Source organism: Ursus arctos, chromosome X (genome assembly GCF_023065955.2).
Source record: "Ursus arctos isolate Adak ecotype North America chromosome X, UrsArc2.0, whole genome shotgun sequence".
NCBI classification, from domain to species: Eukaryota; Metazoa; Chordata; class Mammalia; order Carnivora; family Ursidae; genus Ursus; species Ursus arctos.
Window position 1 is genome coordinate 93,941,355 of NC_079873.1, and position 22,049 is coordinate 93,963,403.

At 44.6% G+C, this 22,049-nt stretch overlaps 1 protein-coding gene across 1 annotated transcript in view; it reads right to left on the reverse strand.

The window, feature by feature from the left end:
• Window positions 1-266: 266 nt before the first annotated feature.
• The window catches only part of LOC125281831 (NF-kappa-B-activating protein-like), a 30,485-nt gene continuing 8,702 nt past the window's right edge, over window positions 267-22,049 (reverse strand). Inside the window, exons 4-11 of the mRNA XM_057313945.1 lie at window positions 19,862-19,982; window positions 19,399-19,462; window positions 18,718-18,878; window positions 17,212-17,399; window positions 9,688-9,775; window positions 8,365-8,903; window positions 5,863-5,960; window positions 267-862 (exon numbers count right to left, since the gene is read on the reverse strand). Coding sequence (XP_057169928.1) covers window positions 18,769-18,878; window positions 19,399-19,462; window positions 19,862-19,982 — 295 coding nt within the window. The 3' untranslated portion in view covers window positions 267-862; window positions 5,863-5,960; window positions 8,365-8,903; ... (1 more) ...; window positions 17,212-17,399; window positions 18,718-18,768. The remainder of the gene's footprint in view (window positions 863-5,862; window positions 5,961-8,364; window positions 8,904-9,687; window positions 9,776-17,211; window positions 17,400-18,717; window positions 18,879-19,398; window positions 19,463-19,861; window positions 19,983-22,049) is intronic.

The window sequence follows — 22,049 nt, forward strand, 5'->3', positions numbered from 1 at the left end:
GTTAAGTGACAAAGTTTGTGGTCATTTGCTACGGCAGCAGTGGCGAATTCATACATGCTGTGTTGGGGAGGCTTCTGACCCTAGATCTGGGGACTGTGCTAAAGGGCTCATTGGCTGAGCAAAGATTTGTGCCATGGAAGCAACATCGAGGTGGCTTATAGGGTTCTTCGTTTGTTACCCATGATCTCCATGCTATGCTGAGGGGTAGAAATTACCTAGCTCTTCCCTCTGCCTGGAAAGCCCTGCCCCACCCCCCCCCCCCCAGATATCTGTAAAGGCTTGTTCTCTCACTTTCTTCTGGCCTACACTCAAAACAAATTCACCAGGGGCTCTTAATTGCCCACCCTCACTAAAATTTCATCTCTTACCCTTCTCCTGGAAACATTTTACACCATGTCCCTGCTCCATTTGTTTCCCTCTAGCTCTTAGCACCTCATCGTACCCTTATTTACTTGGCTTACCACCTGCATCCCCACCAGTAGAGGCACGTTCCATGCAGTCGGAGGTTTTTGTGTCTTTTGTTTGACAGTTTATTCCCAGAACCTAGAACGGTGCCCAGAGCCTAAACATCTGTTGAAATAAGCACTAAAATGAAGAGACTTTCTTTTTCTGGTTTGTCAAGTTCACACATCCTGGCATACTACGGTCATCTTGTCTGGAGGGACTGGAAGGGAGGTGGGTCGGCACAGAATACAGAAGGCATAACCGTGGCGGACACCCTTTCCCAGGGTGAGCTTGGCTCTTCCATCATGCTGGCCGCCTGGACGGGAGCAAGTCGCTACACTCCCATCGGGTCCAAGGAGGACTGGAGGAGAACGTGGTCATAATATGCAAATGATTCCTCTTGCACTAGTTCTTCCACCTGGAAGGAAGCAGAACACACAACCAGGTTGGATGCCGTCCCTTCCAGTTCTGCCCCTGATGCTATCACACAAGGAAATCCTTTGGATTCTGGGCCAATTTAGGTGCTTCACTATGTAAAACCTTCTCACTTCAAGAGCCAACCAAGTGTGGCTGTCCCTTGCTTACATGCTATAAATAACCAAATTAACCCATCTACAGGATGTGGGCTGCAGACACCAAGCTCGCAAAAAGAAAGCCTGGAATATTCCCCAGGATGATGGGACTTCAGCAGGTTTACAAGGTAAATGGCCAGCATTACAAAATAACACTTGCCCTGCTGAGGACTGCTGATTTCAGGGTCAGCAAGAGGGGGTTTCAATCTGCTTAACCCTAAAGTGAGACACAAGCAACATTCTTGTCGGAAAGAGAATAGATCAAGGCCTGGCTCCAGACCTGGGAATGTCCTGGTGAGCTCCCCCCCTTTTTAAAGATTTTATTTATTTATTTGTCAAAGAGAATGCAAGCAGGGGGAGCGACAGGCAGAGGGAGAAGCAGGCTCTCTGCTGAGCAGGGAGCCCAACACAGGACTCGATGCCGGGACCCTGGGATCATGACCTGAGCCAAAGGCAGACGCTTCACCGACTGAGCCACCCGGGCGTTCCTCCTGGTGAGCTCCTTAAATGAAGTTCTCAAGAAGCAGGTTCCTGTGGGGAAATGGAATTGGGAAGTGAGCTTCGAGACGGGTAAGCGGTTACCTGATTCCAGGTGGCCGCCAAAGGGCACTTTGGCTTGGAGCAGTTGTGGCAGTGAACTTGGTCATCCACGATCTGGCATCCGAAGTAGTCTTTCGGACCGGCCCTGCGGCAGACCTGCCTACAGCTCAAGAAGCACCTGTGTTCGCTGCCGGGCTTGACCCAGAAACTGCTAGCACTCGGGTACGCTCTTCTGTGAAAGCACTTCTTCTTCTGATTTTGATCCAAATCCAAGACGACTTGGATCAGATTCAACAATCATACCGTATCTTGGGGCGCCTGGGTGGCTCAGTCGTTAAGCGTCTGCCTTCGGCTCAGGGTGTGATCCCAGGTCCCTGGGATCGAGCCCCACATCAGGCTCCTCCGCTGGAAGCCTGCTTCTTCCTGTCCCACTCCCCCTGCTTGTGTTCCCTCTCTCTCTGGCTGTCTCTCTCTGTGTCAAATACATAAATTAAATCTTAAAACAACAACAACAATCATACCATATCCTGCACAGCTCTGCCGTGCGCGTCTGCTTTCGGACTTCTTCAGGGCCTGCCACTCCTCCACCACATGTCCCCTTTTGGGAGGGGCTGGGGCTGTCCTTCTCTGCATGTTTCCCTGAGCACCGACTTTGAGCTCAAAGGGGGAGACAATGCTCAGGTATGCAGAGGTCCCTTAAGAAATTGCATCCAGGCCGACAGGACTGCCATAGACATGTGTATTCTTTGTGTAGATTTCCTAAGTGCTTGCACAGAGCAATTAGCTCCGAGAAATAAGGATACTGGGAATTTTGGAGGAAAAAAAAAAGAATATGTTCCTTTCAATGCCTGACTTAGAACTTTGAAAAATTACTAGTTATTCCTGAAACTCTTCTAAAATATCGTCACTTCTGTGACATACTGTGCTGCGGAAGGAACTAATCATCTTATACCTCTGCTTAGAAACGTCTGCCTCAACACCACATAAAGTCCAATGATACAAGAAAGAAACACCATAAAAACAAGACAGAGGGTTGAAAGACTCTACAAGTGCAGATTTAGGACAGTTTAGATAAGAACTAGAGCAATGAGGGATTTTTCTTCATTTCATTGCTTTATTTTAAAATGCCTCTTAGGGGGCACCTGGGTGGCTCAGTTGGTTAAGTGTTTGACTCCACATCTCAGCTCAGGTCTGGATCTCAGGGTCATGAATTCAAGCCCCACCTTGGGCTCCATGCTGGGCATGGAGCCTACTTAAAAAAAACAAATTAAGGGGCACCTGGGTGGCTCAGTTGGTTGAGCGTCTGCCTCCGGCTCAGGTCATGATCTCAGGGTCCTGGGATTGAGCCCTGCATCATCGGGCTCCCTTCTCCATGGGAGTCTGCTTCTCCCTCTCCCTCTGTGCTCTCTCTCTCTTTCAAATAAATAAATAAAATCTTTAACAATAATAAATTAATGTTAAAAATAATAAAATGCATCTTAGGGAGGAAAAAGAACTGGAGTAATAATGCAGTGTTTCTGATTCTCTGCCAGCCTGTCCATCTAGATATTCTGCAATAATTATTAGAAATAGAAAGGTAAAAAATACTGCTATTGTGCTTACATCCATTACAAGCCGCCAAAAGAGTTTGACCATCAGAGGGAAAGCTCACATTTCTCAAGTCTAAGCAATCAAAGTATAAAGCATTTGATCCTTAGGACGCCTGGGTGGCTCAGTTGGTTAAGTGTCTGCCTTTGATTCAGGTTGTGATCACAGGGTCCTGGGATCAAGCCTCATGTGGGGCTCCCTGCTCAGCGGGGAGCCTGCTTTTCCCTCTCCCTCTGCCTACTGTTCTGCCTACTTGTGCTCTCCCTTTGTCAAATAAATAAATAAAATCTTAAAAAAAAAAAAGCATTTGATCCTTTCTTCCTCTGAAGTGGTGTGATCAATTTAATTTGGGACGGAAAAGAGGATTATCCACTGGAGATTTAAAATATTTTTCAGCAGAACAACTGTGATTAGAAAAAAATTTTTTAGGTAAATGTGTAAAAATATACCTCCCACAGGACAACTTCTTAAAAAATCTGATGATTTAAAATTAACAAGGAATAAAAGAACAAAGGGGATAATGGTGGACTAGGTTATATCCAACTAACCTGTGTGCCAAAAAAATGATAAATTCTGGCAAAAATGAAAAACTGTTTGCAGGCATTGGAGAGTGACCTAAAGGGTAGAAATTGAAGGGGATCAGGCCATTGGAAGAAGGGAAACATTATAGGTTACTCCCACATCTAGCAGGTTCGTTGCCTTGAAATAACCCCCAGGCTGCATGGCATGTGGCCCCAGAAAGTGAGCGGAAGCTGCAGTCTCTATGGCCTTTGCAGGCAGAGGACAGCGTTCAGCGGTGCTAGATTGGCTGTGAATGTAGAGAATACACTAGGAAAGGGAGGTTCCACAGGGAGTTTTCAAATGTGCATATAAACTTCTCTCAAATTCTTGAAAGACTCTAAAATTGTACATATGTGGGGTTAAAATCCAGAGTGCAGGGGCAGAGCAACAACTGGAAGGTTAAAAGATGTGAAACCACAGAAAGGTCGCATTTTAGGATGAAAGAGTACATACATGGACCAAGAGAGTCTCCCTAGAAACAAAAGGAAAACTGAAACAGACATGTGCTAGAAAGGATAAAATCTGTCCATAATGTAACTGCTTGCTAAGACAACCCATAACATGTTTAGGGGAAAATAACAGAAAATCCAGACTATCAAACACATAGTTTCCACAATGGTCAGGGAATGAATGAATGAATGACTCATGAAAGTAAAACAGTAACCCCCAAATTCCCCTAAATTGATCTGTATATTTAGTGGAAGTCCTATAAAAATCCCAGCAATGTTTGTTGCAGACACAGGCTAGCACATTCTAAAATTTATATGGAAAAGCAATTGACCTAGAAGAGCTAAAAGAACTTTTTTTCTTAAGTAGGCTCCACACCCAATGTGTGGCTTGAACTCATGACCCTGATTTCAAGAGTCGCAGTTCTACCAACTAAGCAAGCCAGGCACCCCAGAGCTGAAAGAATTTGGGGAAAAAAATGAAAAGGGGTGGAATTATTCTACCAGATGTTAAGTTTTATTATGAATAAACTGAGTGAAATTTAGAAAGTGTGGCATTGGCAGGAGGAAAGAAACATAGATCAATAGAACAGAACTGAGAGCCCAAACACAGTCCCACACAAATATGCTCAAATGATTTTTGTCAAAGCTGCAAAAGCAATTCAATAGAGGATAGACAGACCTTTTTTTTTTTTTTTTTTTTTTTAAGATTTTATCCATTTAATTGTCAAAGAGAGAGAAAGCCAGCACAAGCAGGGGGAGAAGCAGGCTCCCGGATGAGCAAGGAGCCTGACACGGGACTCCATTCCAGGACCCCGAGCTGAAGGCAGCTGCTTAACCGACTGAGCCACCCAGGTGTCCCAGAAAGATAGACTTTTAAACAAATGATGCTGCAGCAATTGGACATCCATAGGCAAAAAAACTGACCTTGAACTAGACCTCATATATTATGCAACAATCAACTCAAAATGCATCATGGACTTAAATGTAAAATTTAAAAACTTTAGGAAAAAAACATAGAACAGAATATATGGAATTTGGGGCTGGGGAAAAAAGACCTTCCCACTAACTGCCTAAAAGAATTTAGATAGAGGACCAGATCCAGGAAGGGAGCGATCACCATAGACAACTACATTATAATCTGAACTAGGGGCAATAGGGAGGAAGTTAGCAAATCCGTTACAATTCTCTTTGTCCTGTTGTTTCTCTATGATCCATAAAGATTTGTTTACCAAACATTTACTCTTCTATTCTTCCTGTGAATTGTCCTGCTTCCCCTTGAAGCCCCCGGACTCCTAACTCCTCCTCCTTAGTCCAGAAAGATATTTATACCTCATTTTGCCTGACTGTCTTGGGAATCTCTCATGCTTATGTGGGTTCTCCCTCTATATGGAAGTTCGATTCTCCTGTTAATCTGTCTCACGTCAATTTAATTCTTAAGACAGCGAAAAGTACCTTGAAGACTACAGGAAACAGACTACAAAAACAATTTCCAACAAAGTTCCACCCACCTCACAAAGGTGGAAATGTTAGGTGAGAATTAATTATGCCTCGGGGATATCACACACATTCAAAATTCTTTAACTACCAAATGCATTAGTCAATGTTTTCTATTGAGACATTTCTAACACCTCAGATTTTGATCTTCCTTTTTGTGGTCCTATTATGAAGACATTGTACGGAAATTGTCACTAGTGGGGGGGATGACTAACCTCAGGCTGGATTCTTTCATGTGGTAATTCGAAAGACTTTCCATTGGCTCAGTCAGTGCCAGCTCATTTGTGGCTCAACAAGATCAAGGGGTGATTGTCTGAAATCATAGAAAAGCCTAAATTGTAGCAAAGGATAATTTGAAAATAACAACAACAACAACAACAAAAGATAAGAAAACGGCCGCCTGGGGCCACCTGGGTGGCTCAGCCCTTAAGCGGCTCAGGTCATGATCCCAGAGTCCTGGGATCGAGCCCCACATCGGGCTCCCTGCTCAGTGGGGAGCCTGCTTCTCCCTCTCCCACTCCCCCTGCTTGTGTTCCCTCTCTCGCTATGTCTCTCTCTGTCAAATAAATAAAATCTTTAAAAAGAAAAAAAAAGAAAGAAAAAGAAAAAAGAAAGGGGCCCCTCGGTGGCTCAGTCAGTTAAGTGACCAACTCTTGATTTTGGCTCAGGTCATGATCTCAGGGTCCTGGGATGGAGCCCCACATGGGGCTCCTCAATCAGCGGGGAGCCTGCTCCATATTTGCTCTCTCTCCCTCTGCTCAATCCCCGTGCAAATGTGCATGTTCTCTCTCCCTGTTTCTCAATAAATAAATCTTTTAAAAAGAGAATGAGAAAGAGAGAAAAAGAAAACTCGGGTGGGTTTATTAGCTTTGAGTCATGGAGAGTGTAATTTATGGGACGGAAAGGGGAGGCAGGAGTGGAGCTGGGGAGGCCAGACAGGCAGCCAAGAAAGCAGGCCCCCAGACCAGGGGCTGGGCTCAGTCAGGTGTGGCCAGGGCTGGGCAGGCCCACGCCTCTCTGCTTTGTGGAGCAGGCAAAGCAAGCTCGGAGGAACAGGTAACCTGAAGTTTGGGTGAGTTGATGTTGGCCTCCTCGGGCTTGCACTGTGCTCTCTCAGTCGGGGTCTGAAGGGAAAAGGAGCCACAAGACACAAATGGGGAAAAACACAAAATGTTCTCATCCATTTCCAAACTCTACAGCACTTGGAATGTTCAAAGAAATGTTTCCCAGTTTTATGAAGACATGAGTTACGCAGAGTCCTGTATACATTTGAGGTGTACGGCATGACCATCTGACTCACACCTACTGTGAAATGATTACCACGGTAAGTTCAGTTACCATCATCGTGTCCTAGAGATACAAACAAAAACAGAAAAAGGAAAATGTTCTTTTCTTTGTGGTGACAACTCTTAGGATTGACCCTCTTAACAGCTTCCATAAATACCCTACAGCAGTGGGGCCTATAGGCAGGTTGTGTATTATAACCTCAGTACTTATTTTTTTTAGAGATTTTATTTTTACTTATTTGACAGAGAGAGACAGCAAGAGAGGGAACCCAAGCAGGGGGGAGTTGGAGAGGGAGAAGGAGGCTCCCTGCTGAGCAGGGAGCCTGATGTGGGGCTCAATCCCAGGACACTGGGATTATGACCTGAGCTGAAGGCCGACGCTTAATGACTGAGCCATCCAGGTGCCCCAGTACTTTTTTAAAAAAAATATTTTATTTATTTATTTGAGAGAGAGTGAGCCCAAGCAGGGGAAGCGGCAGAGGGAGAGGGAGAAGCAGACTCCCCACTGAGCCGGGAGCCCGATGTGGGGCTTGAACCCAGGACCCTGGGATCATCACCTGAGCTGAAGCCACCCCAGTGCCCTAGTACTTATTTTTTTTAAGGGCAAATTTGTACCTTCTGACCACCTTCATCCAATTCCCCATCCCCACCCCCTCTGGTAACCATAAATCTCACCATTTTTTCTAGGAGCTTTGTTTTTTTCTTTGAAGGTTCCCCATGTATATGAGCTCATACAGTATTTCACCAAAGAAAATATGAACGGAGCCCTCCGTCTATTTGCACACACGGGAAGAGCTGTTTTACGAAACCAGGGCTGGAAACAGGGAACTAGTGTCAGCCTCTACCTCAGTCGGCCGCTTTGTGCTTTGGCTATGCTGATGCAGATGTGACCTCCAGGAAACCTGGGTCCCCCCCAGAATGAGCTCCAAGACACTGGCTTTTTGCGCCCACGTGCTCCTGCAGCAGAAGGACCAAATACTAAGATGGGAGAGGAGAAGTGAGGCAACCGAAAGGGAGAGGCCTTGGCGGACACTACATTGGGCCGGCCTGGGTCGGCGTGAGGCCTGCCTTCGGTGGGGCAGCCCTCCGCACCAGAATGTCCCGGTCACCAAGGGCCACGTGAAGCAGGCTAAAGCCTCCTGTGGGGACAAGTCCCCCTCCCACACTAATCGTGAGGCCGCTTTTTGTCTCTCCTACTATGGCGGCCTGGTGTTGGAGTCCAGCCCCCGAGAGTGGAGCTGCCTCCCCAGCACATTCCCCCGTGGAGCCCCGCAGCCCCTTTCCACTTGGCTCCTGGATCAGGTCCTCGAGGAAAGCCTGGGCCTGGGTCTGTGTGTGTGTGTGTACACGTGCGCATTGGGGGGAACAGCCAGGCCCGCGCTGGCACTGCTGTCTTACCTTTCCCGTCTTTACTACTGTGCGGGTGCTTACCAGCAAAGCAGAGGGCACGTCTTCCTCCTCACGGTCAGGGTGATCGCGCTGCCTTCCCCCGGAGCACAGCAGTCCTCCTCAGCGGACCCTCTCTGATCTGTCTCCCCCGGAACTGGAAGCTTCTCCCTTCTTTCCGGGCAGTGTCCTCACCAGGTGTCTGCCAGGAGAGAAGCGGCAGTGGGGCAGCCCATCGTGCCTGGTGGTTTGAGGCGCCTGTTCCGGAGGATGGCCGCCTCCTTCCTGGGAGGGACAGGAATGTCAACTTCTCTGCCTTTAGTCACTTCAAGTAACACTAGCCAGCTCGGCCCGAGGCGGGGGGCGGGGGGTGTCTCGGTATCCCTCTGGGGCGAGGCGAGAATGATGTTGTCTTCAACGGTGGACCCAAGTGTGCCAGCGGCAGGGGCAGGCTCGCTGTCCACTGACGTGAGCGTTCCAAGTGTGCTCAGGATCCTGGCCTCAGCCCGCCATCTCTGCCTTGGAGGCTCCTTTACCTGCCACAGTGGCCCACGGGGAAAAGGACGTCGTCTTGACTCAGAGTACTGTAGTGGAGGGAAAAGAACTTTCTCTTTGCCGTTCTAGGTTTGGCGGCGCAGGGGAGCAAATTCTGCCCCATGCCCACCCCCGGCCATGTGTCTCATTGGCATGTGGATTATTTTAGGTAGTTATTTTTAAGAAACAGAAGCCTTAATAAGTTTTTCTTTTTTGCCTCCGTGCTAACTGCCTAAAAGAAGTTAGACAGAGGTACTGTTCGAGGAAGGGAGCTATTATCATACATCAATATAATATAATATGAACTAGATATGGCAGACAAGGGAGAAATCTTGCAAGGTATGTTTCGTTGTTTCTGGATAGTCCAGCAAACATTTTGTTTACCAAACATTTACTCTTTCCATTCTTTCTGTGACTCATCTTCCTTCCTTTGAAAACCCCAGACCCCTATCCCCTTTCTACTTAGTCCCCCATGACTTATATACCTCATTTTGCCTCTCTTTGGAATCGCTCATGTGTATGTGGCTTCCCTGTATGTACATAATTGAATTTCATTTTCTTCCGTTAAACTATCTGATGTCAATTTCATTCTTAGACCAGCCAGAAGGATCTTCCAGGATAGAGAAAAAAATCTTCCTTCCTAACACAGTGTATAATATAAATGCAGAGGATTGTAGATTGCTACAGGTTTTAGAAATTAAAATGAGGGGTACCTGGCTGGCTCAGTCGGTAGAGCTTGGGCTCTTGATCTCGGAGTTGTGAGTTTGAGCCCCACATTGGGCACAGAGACTACTTAAAAAATGAAGATGAAGGGGTACCTGGGTGGCTCAGTACCTTAAGCGTCCAAGTCTTGGTGTCAGCTCAGGTCTCAGGGTCGTGAGTTCAGGCCCAGGGCTGGGCTCCACGCTGGGCACGGAGACTACTTAAAAAGAAAAAAAAATTAACGTGAAAAAGAAAAAAATCAAAGTTTTTCTTTACTTACTTTAATAGTATTACACAAGACCAAAAAACAAAACAAAACAAAACAAAACCACCAATGCATCTTTATCACTTAGGAAAAACTAGAACACAACTGAAGCTTGTAAAATTATAGACATAATGTATTTCAAGCACCTATCACTGTGCTCAACACTTAATACTTCATAAAAGGTAGATCACTGAGGGTTACAGGAAAAGCAAAAAGTATTGTTTCTTTCTAGTCCCTTTCTGTGTGCAACCCATAATGTTTAAGTTTTCCGTTAGGATTCTTTGAGAACTGAGATTGAACTTTCAGCTTTCATGCATTCTGTATGGTATCTAACACATAATACAAGCTTAAACATCGATGTAATAGAACAGGAACAACCACAACCATGAAACAACCACAGGCACAACGAAAAACCATTTTTTAAATGTTTATTAAAAGGAGATTGTAGTGGTCAATTCAAATAGTTTCATGTCCAGCCTTAAATGGAACCATGTAACATCTGTAAAAGCGTAACTTCTCCATCTGTACCCATCAACATCACAGGTGACATCCGTATATGTAAGTGAGAAAACAAAATCATCTATCATGATTTTTTATGCATTCTAACTTTTGCTCTGATAATGACCTTAAAAACATCTGCGCTGTGTGATCTGCACTGACCTCATGATATTGGGCAGAGTTTATGGAAGGAAGGAGGTGGTATTCCTGCTTAGAGTAATAATTTATATTGTGCCATCCTGATGGTGAGGCAATGACGTTTTGCTGTTAAGGGAAAGGTGTACAAGCTTCATGTACTACAGTCTCTAGTGTTTATTAAGTGTTTCACAGACGTGATTTAGTTGACTGTTAAGGGAACTGTCTCTGTAAAGGAAGAAATCAGACAGGTGTTCCCATGGAGATGATATCACCGAGTCTAATTCTGAATCTACTGATTCTGAAGACTGTTTCTCTCTACTTTTCTTTTTTCTTTTTTAAGATTTTATTTATTTACTTGAGAGAGAGAGAGGCAGAGGGAGCATGAGCCGAGAGAAGGGCAGAGGGAGAGGGAGAAGCAGACTCCCCACTGAACAGAGAGCCTGACATGGGACTCGATCCCAGGACCCAGGGATCATGACCTGAGCTGAAGGCAGACGCTTAACCAACTGAGCCACCCAGGCGCTCCATCTCTCTACTTTTCTTATAGCAGCTCTGACTGATGTGGTCCAGTCACTATGTCATCTGCTCTTTTTTTCTTTTCAATAATTTTGTTGACGTTCATCCAAATTGTAGCTTGCTTGCTTGTTTATTTATTTATTTATTGTAAGTTCTACACCCAATGTGGGGCTTGAACTCGTGACCCCGAGATCAAGACTTGCATGTGCTGCGGACTGAGCCAGCCAGGTGCCTCAATATGTCATCTGCTCTTACAGCCTGAACACCTGTTGAAAAGCTACTTGGAAACCATACCATTTATTTGCTTTCATTTACTATCTTTAATTCTTTGAAGTGATAACATAATGATATAGCTCAAAAATCCCCAAATATAACACATTCGATGAAAAGAATCGCTTAAATACCCTGCCCCACACAGGCCCACTTATCACCCAGCGTATTGTTTATGCAAATTTAAATACAAAAACACGTTCTTGTGTCTCCCATTTGTTATACAAAGGTAGAAGTATACACATGCTCTTCGCCTTTATGCCACTTGTTTAGGAAAATGGTTTGTATAACAACAAGGAGTCTCTTCGTATGGAGAGAAGAGTCCTGTACCCTAATCGAGGCGATGGTTCCATGCATTCATACGTGGGATAAAATTTCATGGAGCTATAGAACACAAACAAAAACAAGAACCGACCAACCAAACAAAACCCCCCAATTAAAAAGTACATGTGAAAACAGGTTAAATCCAAATATGTTCGGAATTTGAGTTAATACACTGGATCTCAGTCTGGAATGAGTTTTCACCCCGGTGACATTAGGGAATGTCTGGAGACATTTTTGTTTGTCACCATTGAGGGAGGGTATTAGAAACTACTCCTTGAAGAAAATTTTTTCTGAGAAGTAAAGGAGGGATGTTGGGGAATGCAAGGTCAAGAGGAATTTTGTTTAGTATTAAAGAAATTTAAATATATTCATATACAGAGGGAAAAGAGACCATAAAGGAGAGGTCAAAGTTTTAACAGAATGGAAAACAGTGGAGTAGGGAACGCCATGGCTCCATCTCTCCCCCGAAGCAACTGAGCTGGGAAAAGCTGTCAGAATCAATTTTTGGTGAATGTTGGAACGCAGCTAAAAACTCACAACAACCAGATAAGGCTTGGTGTAAAAAGAATCTGCTGCTTTGTGGTGTTGGGGCTCAAGGTGGGCCACCCCAAGCCAAGCCACAGCACCATACTGATTATTTTGAATTCAAGTTAATAAAGAAACAGCGAGTGTAGGAACAACACTCCGATCCACCTTTGTCTCCAGAAAGTAGGGAATACATCTCCCGTGTGAAAAGCACCCTCCCTGCATGGGGGCGGGGGGGGGGGGTGGTGCAGAGGAGGCACCAGGAGGCAGACAAACATCTTTGACATCAGGGACAGGGAATTCAGGGCCTGAGAAGCCCATGTAAACAAACCTTGTAACTTCTCCTAACTTACTACCTCGGCCCAAATTTTGTTTAGAATTCCTAACTAATTGAAGTTCCCAAACATCAGTTTTCTTTGTCCTGCCAATTTCTCCCAGATTTACTGTTTCTTTATGTAACAAGTATAAACACTGCCCGCCTCCATCATTTCTTAGGTCCTGTATCTTTGAGGCCTCCATACATATGAATTAAAGTTGGTTTTCTCCTGTTAATCTGTCTCCTGTCAATTTAACTCTTGGATTACCCAGAAGAATTTGGAAGTATAGAGGCAAATTTTTCCTCCCCAACAGTGGTAAGGGAACACTTTGGTGTTTTGAATTGTCTGCCTATTATCCTTCAGACCCCAGGCCTGTAGTAGCCTTGAGGATGGGAAGGCAGCTCTCCTGGTACTAGAAGGAGAAGTATGGACTTTATTCTCAAAGAATTGTGGTTCTGGGTCTTCTCCGCTCTGCCACCTCCCTCAAGGACTGGCACAGTGGTTTGCCTTTGTTTTGTCTGACAAGGAGTGAACCCAGGGTTGAGGCCACTTCCTGGGTACCTTTGGCCAAAGCATTTAAAGGCACAAGTACTGGCCGCAGCGTCCTGGGGCAAGAGACAATAGTCAGGACAAGGAATAGACAACTGAGAAGGGTGGGAAACACACGATTCAGAAAAGAGACACGTGGAAGAAAAAAGGCTTTGAAAAGGTCTTATGTATACAGAGGAATCAAGAAGGCCATGTGCTAGACACATGCTCAGAAACAGCTGAGAATACCACGAGCTTTCACGTCTGGATGGCTCTCAGGCTCTGTGTAAGCAGGAAGTAAAAGAGAAGGCCGAGTTGTCCATAGTCTGGCCAAGCATTGAAGGAGTGTGTAATACAGAGACAATCTCCAAACACTAGGAAAAGTATAATGTCTTCTTCTTCTTTTAAGATCTTACTTTTTGATGTATAGTTGACATAAAATACATTAGTTTCAGGTGTACAACACAGTGATTCAACATTATATACATTATGCCATGCTTAACACTGTAAGTGTAGTTACCATACGTCACCATACAAAATTACTGCAATATATTGCCTGTATCCCCTATGCTGGACTTTTCATCACCCTGAATTACTTGTTTTGTAACTGGAAGTTTGTACTCTTTAACCCCCTTCACCTATTTTGTCCATCCTCCCATCTTCCTCCCCTCTGGCAACCACCAGTTTGTTCTGTTTCTATTTCGTGTGTCGGTGTTGTTTGTTTTGTTTTTTAAGATTCCTCATATAAGTGAAATCATACAGTATTTGTCTTTCTATGTCTGACTTATTTAATTTAGCATAATTTTCTCTAGGTCCATCCATGTTATTGCAAATGGCAAGATTTCATTCTTCTCATGGCTCAGTAATATTGCGTTGTGTGTGTGTGTGTGTGTGTGTGAGTGTGTGCCACGTCTTCTTTATCCATTCGTCTATTGATGGACACTTAGGTTACTTCCATATCTTAGCTATTATAAATAATGCTACAATAAAAATGGGAGTGCCTATATCATATATCTTACAATAAACATAGAGGTGGGGCGCCTGGGTGGCTCAAACCATTAAGCGTCTGCCTTCGGCTCAGGTCATGATCCCAGGGTCCTGGGATCGAGCCCTGCTTCGAGCTCCCTGCTTAGCGGGGAGTCTGCTTCTCCCTCTCCCTCTCCCAGCTCATGTACTCGCGTGTACGCACTCTCTCCCTCTCTCTCAACTAAATAATATATAAAACCTTTAAAAAATAAGATATAAAAACCAAAAACCAAAAACGTAAGGATGCATACATTTTTTCAAATTAGTGTTTTTGTTTTCTTCAGCTAAATATCCAGTAGTGCAATTACTGGACTGTACGGTAGTTCTATTTTTAATTTTTAGAGGAACCGCCACACTGTTTCCCACAGGGGCTGCACCAGTTTATGTTCCCACCAACAACGTTCAAGGATTCCCTTTTCTCCGATCTAATTTCTTGTCTTTTTGTTACTAGCCATTCTGACTGACGTGAGGTGATATTGTGGTTTTGATTTGCATTTCCCTGATGATTACTGATGTTTCATGTCTCTATTGGCCATCTGTACGTCTGCTTTGGAAAAGTGTCTAATTAGGTCCTCTGCTCATTTATTAATTTGATTGGTTTTTTGGTGTTGAGTTGTATGAGTTACTTTTAAATTTTGGATATTAACCCCTTATCAGATATATCATTTGCAACTATCTTTCTCCCATTCAGTAGGCTGCCTTCTTGTTTTATTGATCTTTATTCATTTTTGAATCCAGGAATTGATGGTAAGTATTTCAAAACACTAGCTGGCCACTAAGCTAATGGAACATAGACTTCAGTGGCTATACATGACAAAGAGTGCAGCTGTTACGTAAACCAGTATGGAGATTCCTCAAAAAATTAAAAATAGAAATACCATACAACCAGTAATCCCACTACTGGGTATCTACCCAATGAAAATAAAACACTAATTTGAAAAGATATATGTATTCTATTTACTGCAGCATTATTTACAATATCCAAGATATGGAAGCAATTTCAGGTCCATCCATAGATATATGGGTAAGGAAGATGTGGTACACACACACACACACACACACACACAGGAATATTACTCAACCATAAAAAAGAATGAAATCTTGCCATCTGCAACAACATGGATGGACCTAGAGGGTATTATGTTAAGTGAAATACGTCAGACAGAGAAAGACAATTGCCATGTGGTTTTACTTATATGTGGAATCAAAAAAACAAAACAAACCAGAAACAGACTCATAAATACAGAGAACAAATTGGTGGTTGCCAGAGGCGAGGGGTTGAGGGATGGGCAAAACAGGTGAATGGGGATTAAGAGCTACAAATTTCCAGTTATAAAAGAAATGAGTCAGGGCACTTGGCTGGCTCAGTTGGTAGAGCATGTGACTCTTGAACTCAGGGTCATGGGTTTAAGCCCTACACTGGGGGTCGAGTCTACTTAAAAATAAATGAGATGAAAAGTACGTGGAGATGAAAAGTACAGCATAGGGGATATAGTCAATCACACCGTAATAACTTTGTGTGGTAAACAGGTGATAATTACACTTACCGTGGTGAGCATCTCATAATGTATATAATTGTCAAATCACTGTGTTGTATGCCTGAAACTCGTATCATATTGTATGTCAACTACACTGAAATTTTATTCTTTTATATTTTCATTTTTTTATACTGAAGTTTTTAAAAAATGAATACAGATATTACAAAAATAGCTTAGAAAGTCACTAACTAGGCAAACCTGGATTGTATGGTCTTTGTATTCTGTTCAATGAAACAGGAACAACAAACCTAGGAGAGGGGAGAAAATGTGATTTCCAAAGTTGTCACATTCTAATATTCAGAATGTCTAATTTTCAACAAAAAATACAAGGAAAAAGAATTCTAAAAATCATATGGAATTCTAAGGGAATCTAAATAGCCAAAACAATCTTTAAAAAGAAAATAAAAGTTGTAGGACCCAGATTTCTAAATTTCAAAACTTACTACAAAGCTATAGTAATCAGGGGCGCCTGGGTGGCTCAGTGGTTAAGCATCTGCCTTCGGCTCAGGGCGTGATCCTTGTGTTCTGGGATCGAGCCCCACATCAGGCTCCTCTGCCGAGAGCCTGCTTCTTCCTCTCCCACTCCCCCTGCTTGTGTTCCCTCTCTCACTGGCTGTCTCTATCTCTGTCAAATGAATAAATAAAATCTTTAAAAAAAAAAAAGCTATAGTAATCAAAACAGTATTGTACTGGCATAAGGATAGACATACAGATCAATGGAATAGAAGTGAGAAACCAGAAATCAACCCATACATCTATGGTCGATTGATTTTGGTTAAGGGTGCCAAGCCCATTCAATTGGGAAATAATAATGTCTTCAGGAAATGATGGACAACTAGATATCTATATGCAAAAGAATCAAACTGGAAACATACCTCACATCATATACAAAAATTAACTCAAAATGGAGAAAATACTTATATGTAAGAATTAAGACTATAAAACTCTCATTTATATATGGTTATATAAAACTCATATATATATATATAGAGAGAGAGAAAGAGTTATAAAACTATAAAACTCCTTCTCTTCAGGAGAAAACAGGGAAAAATTCATGATCTGGGATTTGGCAATGAATTCTTCAATATGACACCAAAGCAGAAGCAACAAAAGGAAAATTACATAAATTGGATTTCATCAAAATCAAACTTTTTGTGCATCAAAGGACACTATTAAGAAACTGAAAAGACACCCTACACAATGAGGTAAAATATTTACAAATCATGTCTCTGGTAAGACGTCAGTTTCCAGAATACTTAAAAAACCCTTACAGCTCAGCAATGAAAAGATAAACCACCAAATTAAAAATAGGCAAACGATTAGATGTTTTTTCCCAAGGATATGTACAAATGGCCAACAAGCATGAAAAGATGCTCAGTATCATCAGTCATCAGGGAAATGCAAATCAAGACCACAAGATAATACCTCATCCCCATTAGGATGGCTATAGTAAAAAAATGGAGGGGGTGGCTGAATTGGAGGAGTGTACAACTCTTGATCTTGGGGTTGTGAGTTTGAGCCGCACGTTAGGTTTAGAGACTACTGAAAAAAGTGGAATATAATAAGTGTTGGTGAGGATGTGAAGAGACTGGAACACTCACACATTACTAATGGGAATGTAAAATGATGCAGTTGCTGTATTTGGCAGTTCTTCAAAAAATTAAACAGAGAATTACCCTGTGACCCAGGAATTCCACTTCTACGTATATACCTGAAAGAACTGAAAATCGGTATTCAGGGGCACCTGGGTGGCTCAGTCGATTAAACGTCTGCTTTCAGCTCAGGTCATGATCCCAGGGTCCTGGGTTCGAGCCCGGTATCAGTCTCCCTGCTCAGCTGGGAGTCTGCTTCTCCCTCTCCATCTGCCTGCTGCGCCCCACTGATGCGCTCTCTCTGTCTCTGTCAAATAAATAAATACAATATTTTTCAAAAATGGGGATTCAAACAAATAATTGTACATAAATGTAGATAGAAGCACTATTCACAACAGCCAAAAGGTAGAAAAAACCCAAATTTCCATCAATTGAGAAATGGATAAACAAAATGTGGCATATTCATATAACAGAACATTATTCAACTCAAAAAAGGAATAAAGTATTAATGGTTGTTACAAAGTGAATGAACCTGGAAAACATGATGCTAAGTGAAAGAAACCAGACACTAAAGGCCACATATTGTATGATTCCCTAAATATTAAATATCCAGAACAGGCAAACCCATGGAGACAGAAAGCACATTAGCGGTTGCCAAGGGAGGGATGGGGAGTGACTACTAAATGAATAAGGGGTTTCATTTTTGGGTGATGAATATGCTTTGAAAGTCGATGGCAGTGATGGTGGAGAACACTGTGAATGTATTAAATGCCACTGAATTGTATACTTTAAAATGGGTAATTTTATGTTGTTTAAATTTTACTACAATTTAAAAAAATAATATAAGGGAAAAATAATCATTATGGAAAGACTATGATAAAGGGCACAAGTGGCATAAGATGTGGGACAACACATCAGTTTGAATGTCCTAAGCCTCTTTTATGTACTCTGTTTCCCCAATCACATCCCACTCTCATTAAATCTAGATTGGTGTCTGGGTACATATTGATGAAATTGGCAATAATAGAATAAATATTGAGACGAAAAGGCTTAAGGTATAAAGGAGCTAAATCTAAAATTTGGTAATTAATCCTTTTATACTTTTCATTTTTCCTAAAATTTGTTTCCAATTTTGAATTGCGGAAGGCTTGTTGATATTTTTTTCCTGGTAGAAAAATAAGATCTGATATCCCAATTTCAAGATCTACTAGAGCCTAAAACCATATGCTACGTTTGGCCTTAAGCTTTTTATACTGAAATTAATGCAGATCATGCAAGTAAGACTCTAAATGAGCACGAAAAATATGACCCGTATCAAGTCACCACTCCATCTGAGGTCTCCTGGTAGTTAAATCTCTTAGGATAGTGATGAGACGATCAAAGCCAGAGGACCCATCAATTCAGATATTACAATTAAAAACAGCCAGTTTCTCAGCACAGAATATACAATTATTGAATCACTATACTGTGCACCTGAAACTAATATAACTTTGTATATCAACTATGTTTTGAGAATAATATTTAAAAATTGAATTAAATTTAAAATACCCAGTCTAACTCTAGCATCTGACATTACTAAAATACACAAAGAAAAAGAATACATTAATCTCCATCAAGGAACATACCAGGAAGTGGTTTCAAAAACTGATATTTAGGCTGCAGATCTAGACAGTAGCCTAGTGACTCTGAAACCCTCCAATTTGAGAAGGTGGATAATGGATGGCAGGAATGCAAGGATTATGCAGTAACCTTAGCAAGGCAGGCTGCAGAGGTGGTTCTTGACGCTCTGAAAAAGGAAACGAATGTTATGGTTAAAAGTTTTCCATTCACTTGCTAACTGACAAAAAGTAGAAAAAAAGAAATGCCTGTTTCTCATCAAATTCCCTATATAATTTCATAGCCACTGTATTATATTCAGGTTCTAAATAGTCCTTGATAGTCTTTGGCTTATCAAACTCAAAAAGGAAACTATTCTGCTTTATTTAAAAGTATTAATTTACTGCTTAGCCTTGTCCCTTAGCACCTGAACAGATTATTAAGTTTCATTACACTCTCATATGAGCATTGTATTTGATGACATGAAAAATGAATCCATATTTTTTGAAGGTAGGGGTTATTTTAGTATTGTGTTATTTAATATATTAAATATATATGATACAGAGATTTGGCTATCGTAATTACTGATTTGTATTACCAGGCAAGTGTACTAAAACATTCCATACTCTTAAAAAAAAAATTGCTTTCTACAAGCAAAGATCCTGGAATCCGACGCGAAGATGATGCCCGGACGGCTCCCGAGAACACACCTTGAGAGGGAGATGTAGGACGGGGCCCAGAGCCCACAGCTAAGGGCTGAGGCCACCCAGGTCTCTGCAGGGAGGAAGGGGGCGAGTCACAGCCGCGGCTACGCAGAAAGCCCGCAGCTTCGCAGGGCTAGGGGGGAGCTTCGAAGAAACGCTACGCTTCCCCCACCCCGAGGCAACACCCCGGAACCACTGCTACCGCAGGAGGGGGCCACCCGATCGTGGACACGGGAGACCGAGGACGCCTCGGCTCACAGAAGCCACTGCGCCGCCACAACCCAAACTTGGGGGACCGGGGGAGACATTTTGGGTGCACCGGCAAAACTCGTCCCCAGGGCTGGGGTCGTCCTGGCAACAAGAAGGGTGCTGTGTGCCAGTGTAAATAACCCGATCGGGCAACAGGTACAGGGCCTAGGTTCTGCAGGAGCCCCTCTCCCTCCCCGAGTCCCAGAGGACAAAAACCCACGTCTTTCTCCGCCGCGGACTTGGAACCACTGCACGCACGGACCACCGGCCCCGGGCACGATCTCGCCGAAAGCTGCCGGGCGGCTGGAGCTGACGACCGAGCGATGCTGGGCCCTCGGCCTCTGGGGAGGGGCGAAAGGGAGGACACAGAGCCCAGCGCTGGCCTCGAAGAGGGGCCCCTCTCGTGGTACCTTTGCAGACGCAGGACCCTCCCGCCGGAATGCGGTCTGCGCGTCTCCTCCACCCAAAGGGCCGGCATCGGACACCCCTGGGCGAGCACCAGCAGCACGCGCGGCTGCCGCTTCTCCGGGAGCCCTGTGAGTAGCCCCTTGCAAGTGTCCCTTCCAGTGCCCGGGTGGGCCTCAGCTCCTCGCCGGGACTGGGACTCAGCCCCGCCTGGAAGCACACTGTTCTCTCCCTAGAGGCTGACGCCACCCGGTCTTGCACGGCGGCGCGGTCCCGCTGGGGCACGGGGGGGGGGGGGGGGGAGGGCCGGGGAAAGATGGGGTGCTGCAGGACAGGGTGGCTCCTCGTAAGCCGACTGCGTGGGCACTTGGGGAACTTCGGAGATGGCCGTGGCCTCCTGATGGGGGCTCAGGGACGCGGCTGCACGAAAGCAGGCCTCCTTGCCTTCCTGGAGGAGCGGCACCGTCCATCACGTGCACTCACCCCGTACCACACGCAAAACAAATACACAGAGAATAAATTCAGAACTTTATTGAAAAGACTACAAGTGCCCCCAAAGAGAGGGTCCGTGAATTTGCCCTTCTCTCGAGTACATTTCGCGGGCGTTTCGGGAACTGCTCTTAACCCTGAGCGACACAGAACGGGAATGCGCTCAAAAGCACCGTGGGAAAAAACCGCCGCCGAGGCCATTGTGTGGGCAAAGGGCTCACAAGAGAGCCACCGACGGTAGGAGACCGGGAGCGACCACAGGAGGGCAGCCGCACGGAGGGAAAGGTGGAGGAAGCCAGGGCAGGGGAGGCAAGAAGACAACAGGAAAGAGAGGCATGGGCTGCTGAGGTGGCCCCAGCAGCGGTGGCTCCTGAAGAACCCATACGCACTCCGGCTCCGGAATGAGGACGGCATGGCAGGGTCCACCCAAGTTAATGACGACGGGAGGGACCAGGGCCACCGGGGGCGTGTTTCTGAACCTCAGTGCCCTCTGGGGTCTTCTCCACTTGACCCTCCTATTCTTTTTTTTTTTTTTTTAAGATTTTATTTATTTATTTGACGGAGATAGAGACAGCCAGCGAGAGAGGGAACACAAGCAGGGGGAGTGGGAGAGGAAGAAGCAGGCTCATAGCAGAGGAGCCTGATGTGGGGCTCGATCCTACAACGCGTCGGGATCACGCCCTGAGCCGAAGGCAGACGCTTAACCGCTGTGCCACCCAGGCGCCCCTGACCCTCCTATTCTTAAACCAAACCTTCAATCAGAGAGCAAAAAAGGACATTTTAGTACATTGAGCATCGAATGTCATAGAGGACAAAACACAGCAGGCTACTCTCTATGCCCTTCAGGTTGGAAACTGCATCAGGGAAGCTAGTTCCTTCTTGCTAAAACAGCTTAGGGAAGTTACCGCCACGGGCCTCCCTGCAGCTCACCCCGAGACAGCACCCACGATGTGCCAGGCTCTGTCCCGGCTCCATGCTTGGACTCTGGGCTCCCAACTGCCATATTACTCTTCCCGTCCTCAGCAGCATGTGCAGCTGAGGCACTGCTCTCTGGCCCTGCTGTGACTCTGACGCCTGGGTTGTGTGTGTCCTCACAGCTGACCAGCAGCCGTCGGGCTGCCACTAACCCCTAGTCGCTAGGCAGGTGTCACCCTACTGATGGGGGAAGCTCAGTATCATTCAAAAGTCCTGCTGATGGGATACAGCCCCCATTCTGAACAGCCCATCTTCAACAGAGAGTAAGTAACTAATGCACAGGGCCGTGCTGGATCTTTCAACAAGAGCTTTCCTTTAAGAATGACTCAAGGGTCATTCCTCTTCTGAAACCTCGTCATAGTGAGAAAGGTGGCATTGTGAGCGAGGCCTGGGCATGGAGGGCCCAGGAGCCTGTGGCTTGTCTTGCTGGGACGGGAGGAAGCCGAAGCACTGGACACTACCTGAACAGTCTAGACACTGGGGACAATGGATGTTTAGACGAACTAGGACCAGATTTCCTCAATTCATAAAATCTTTGC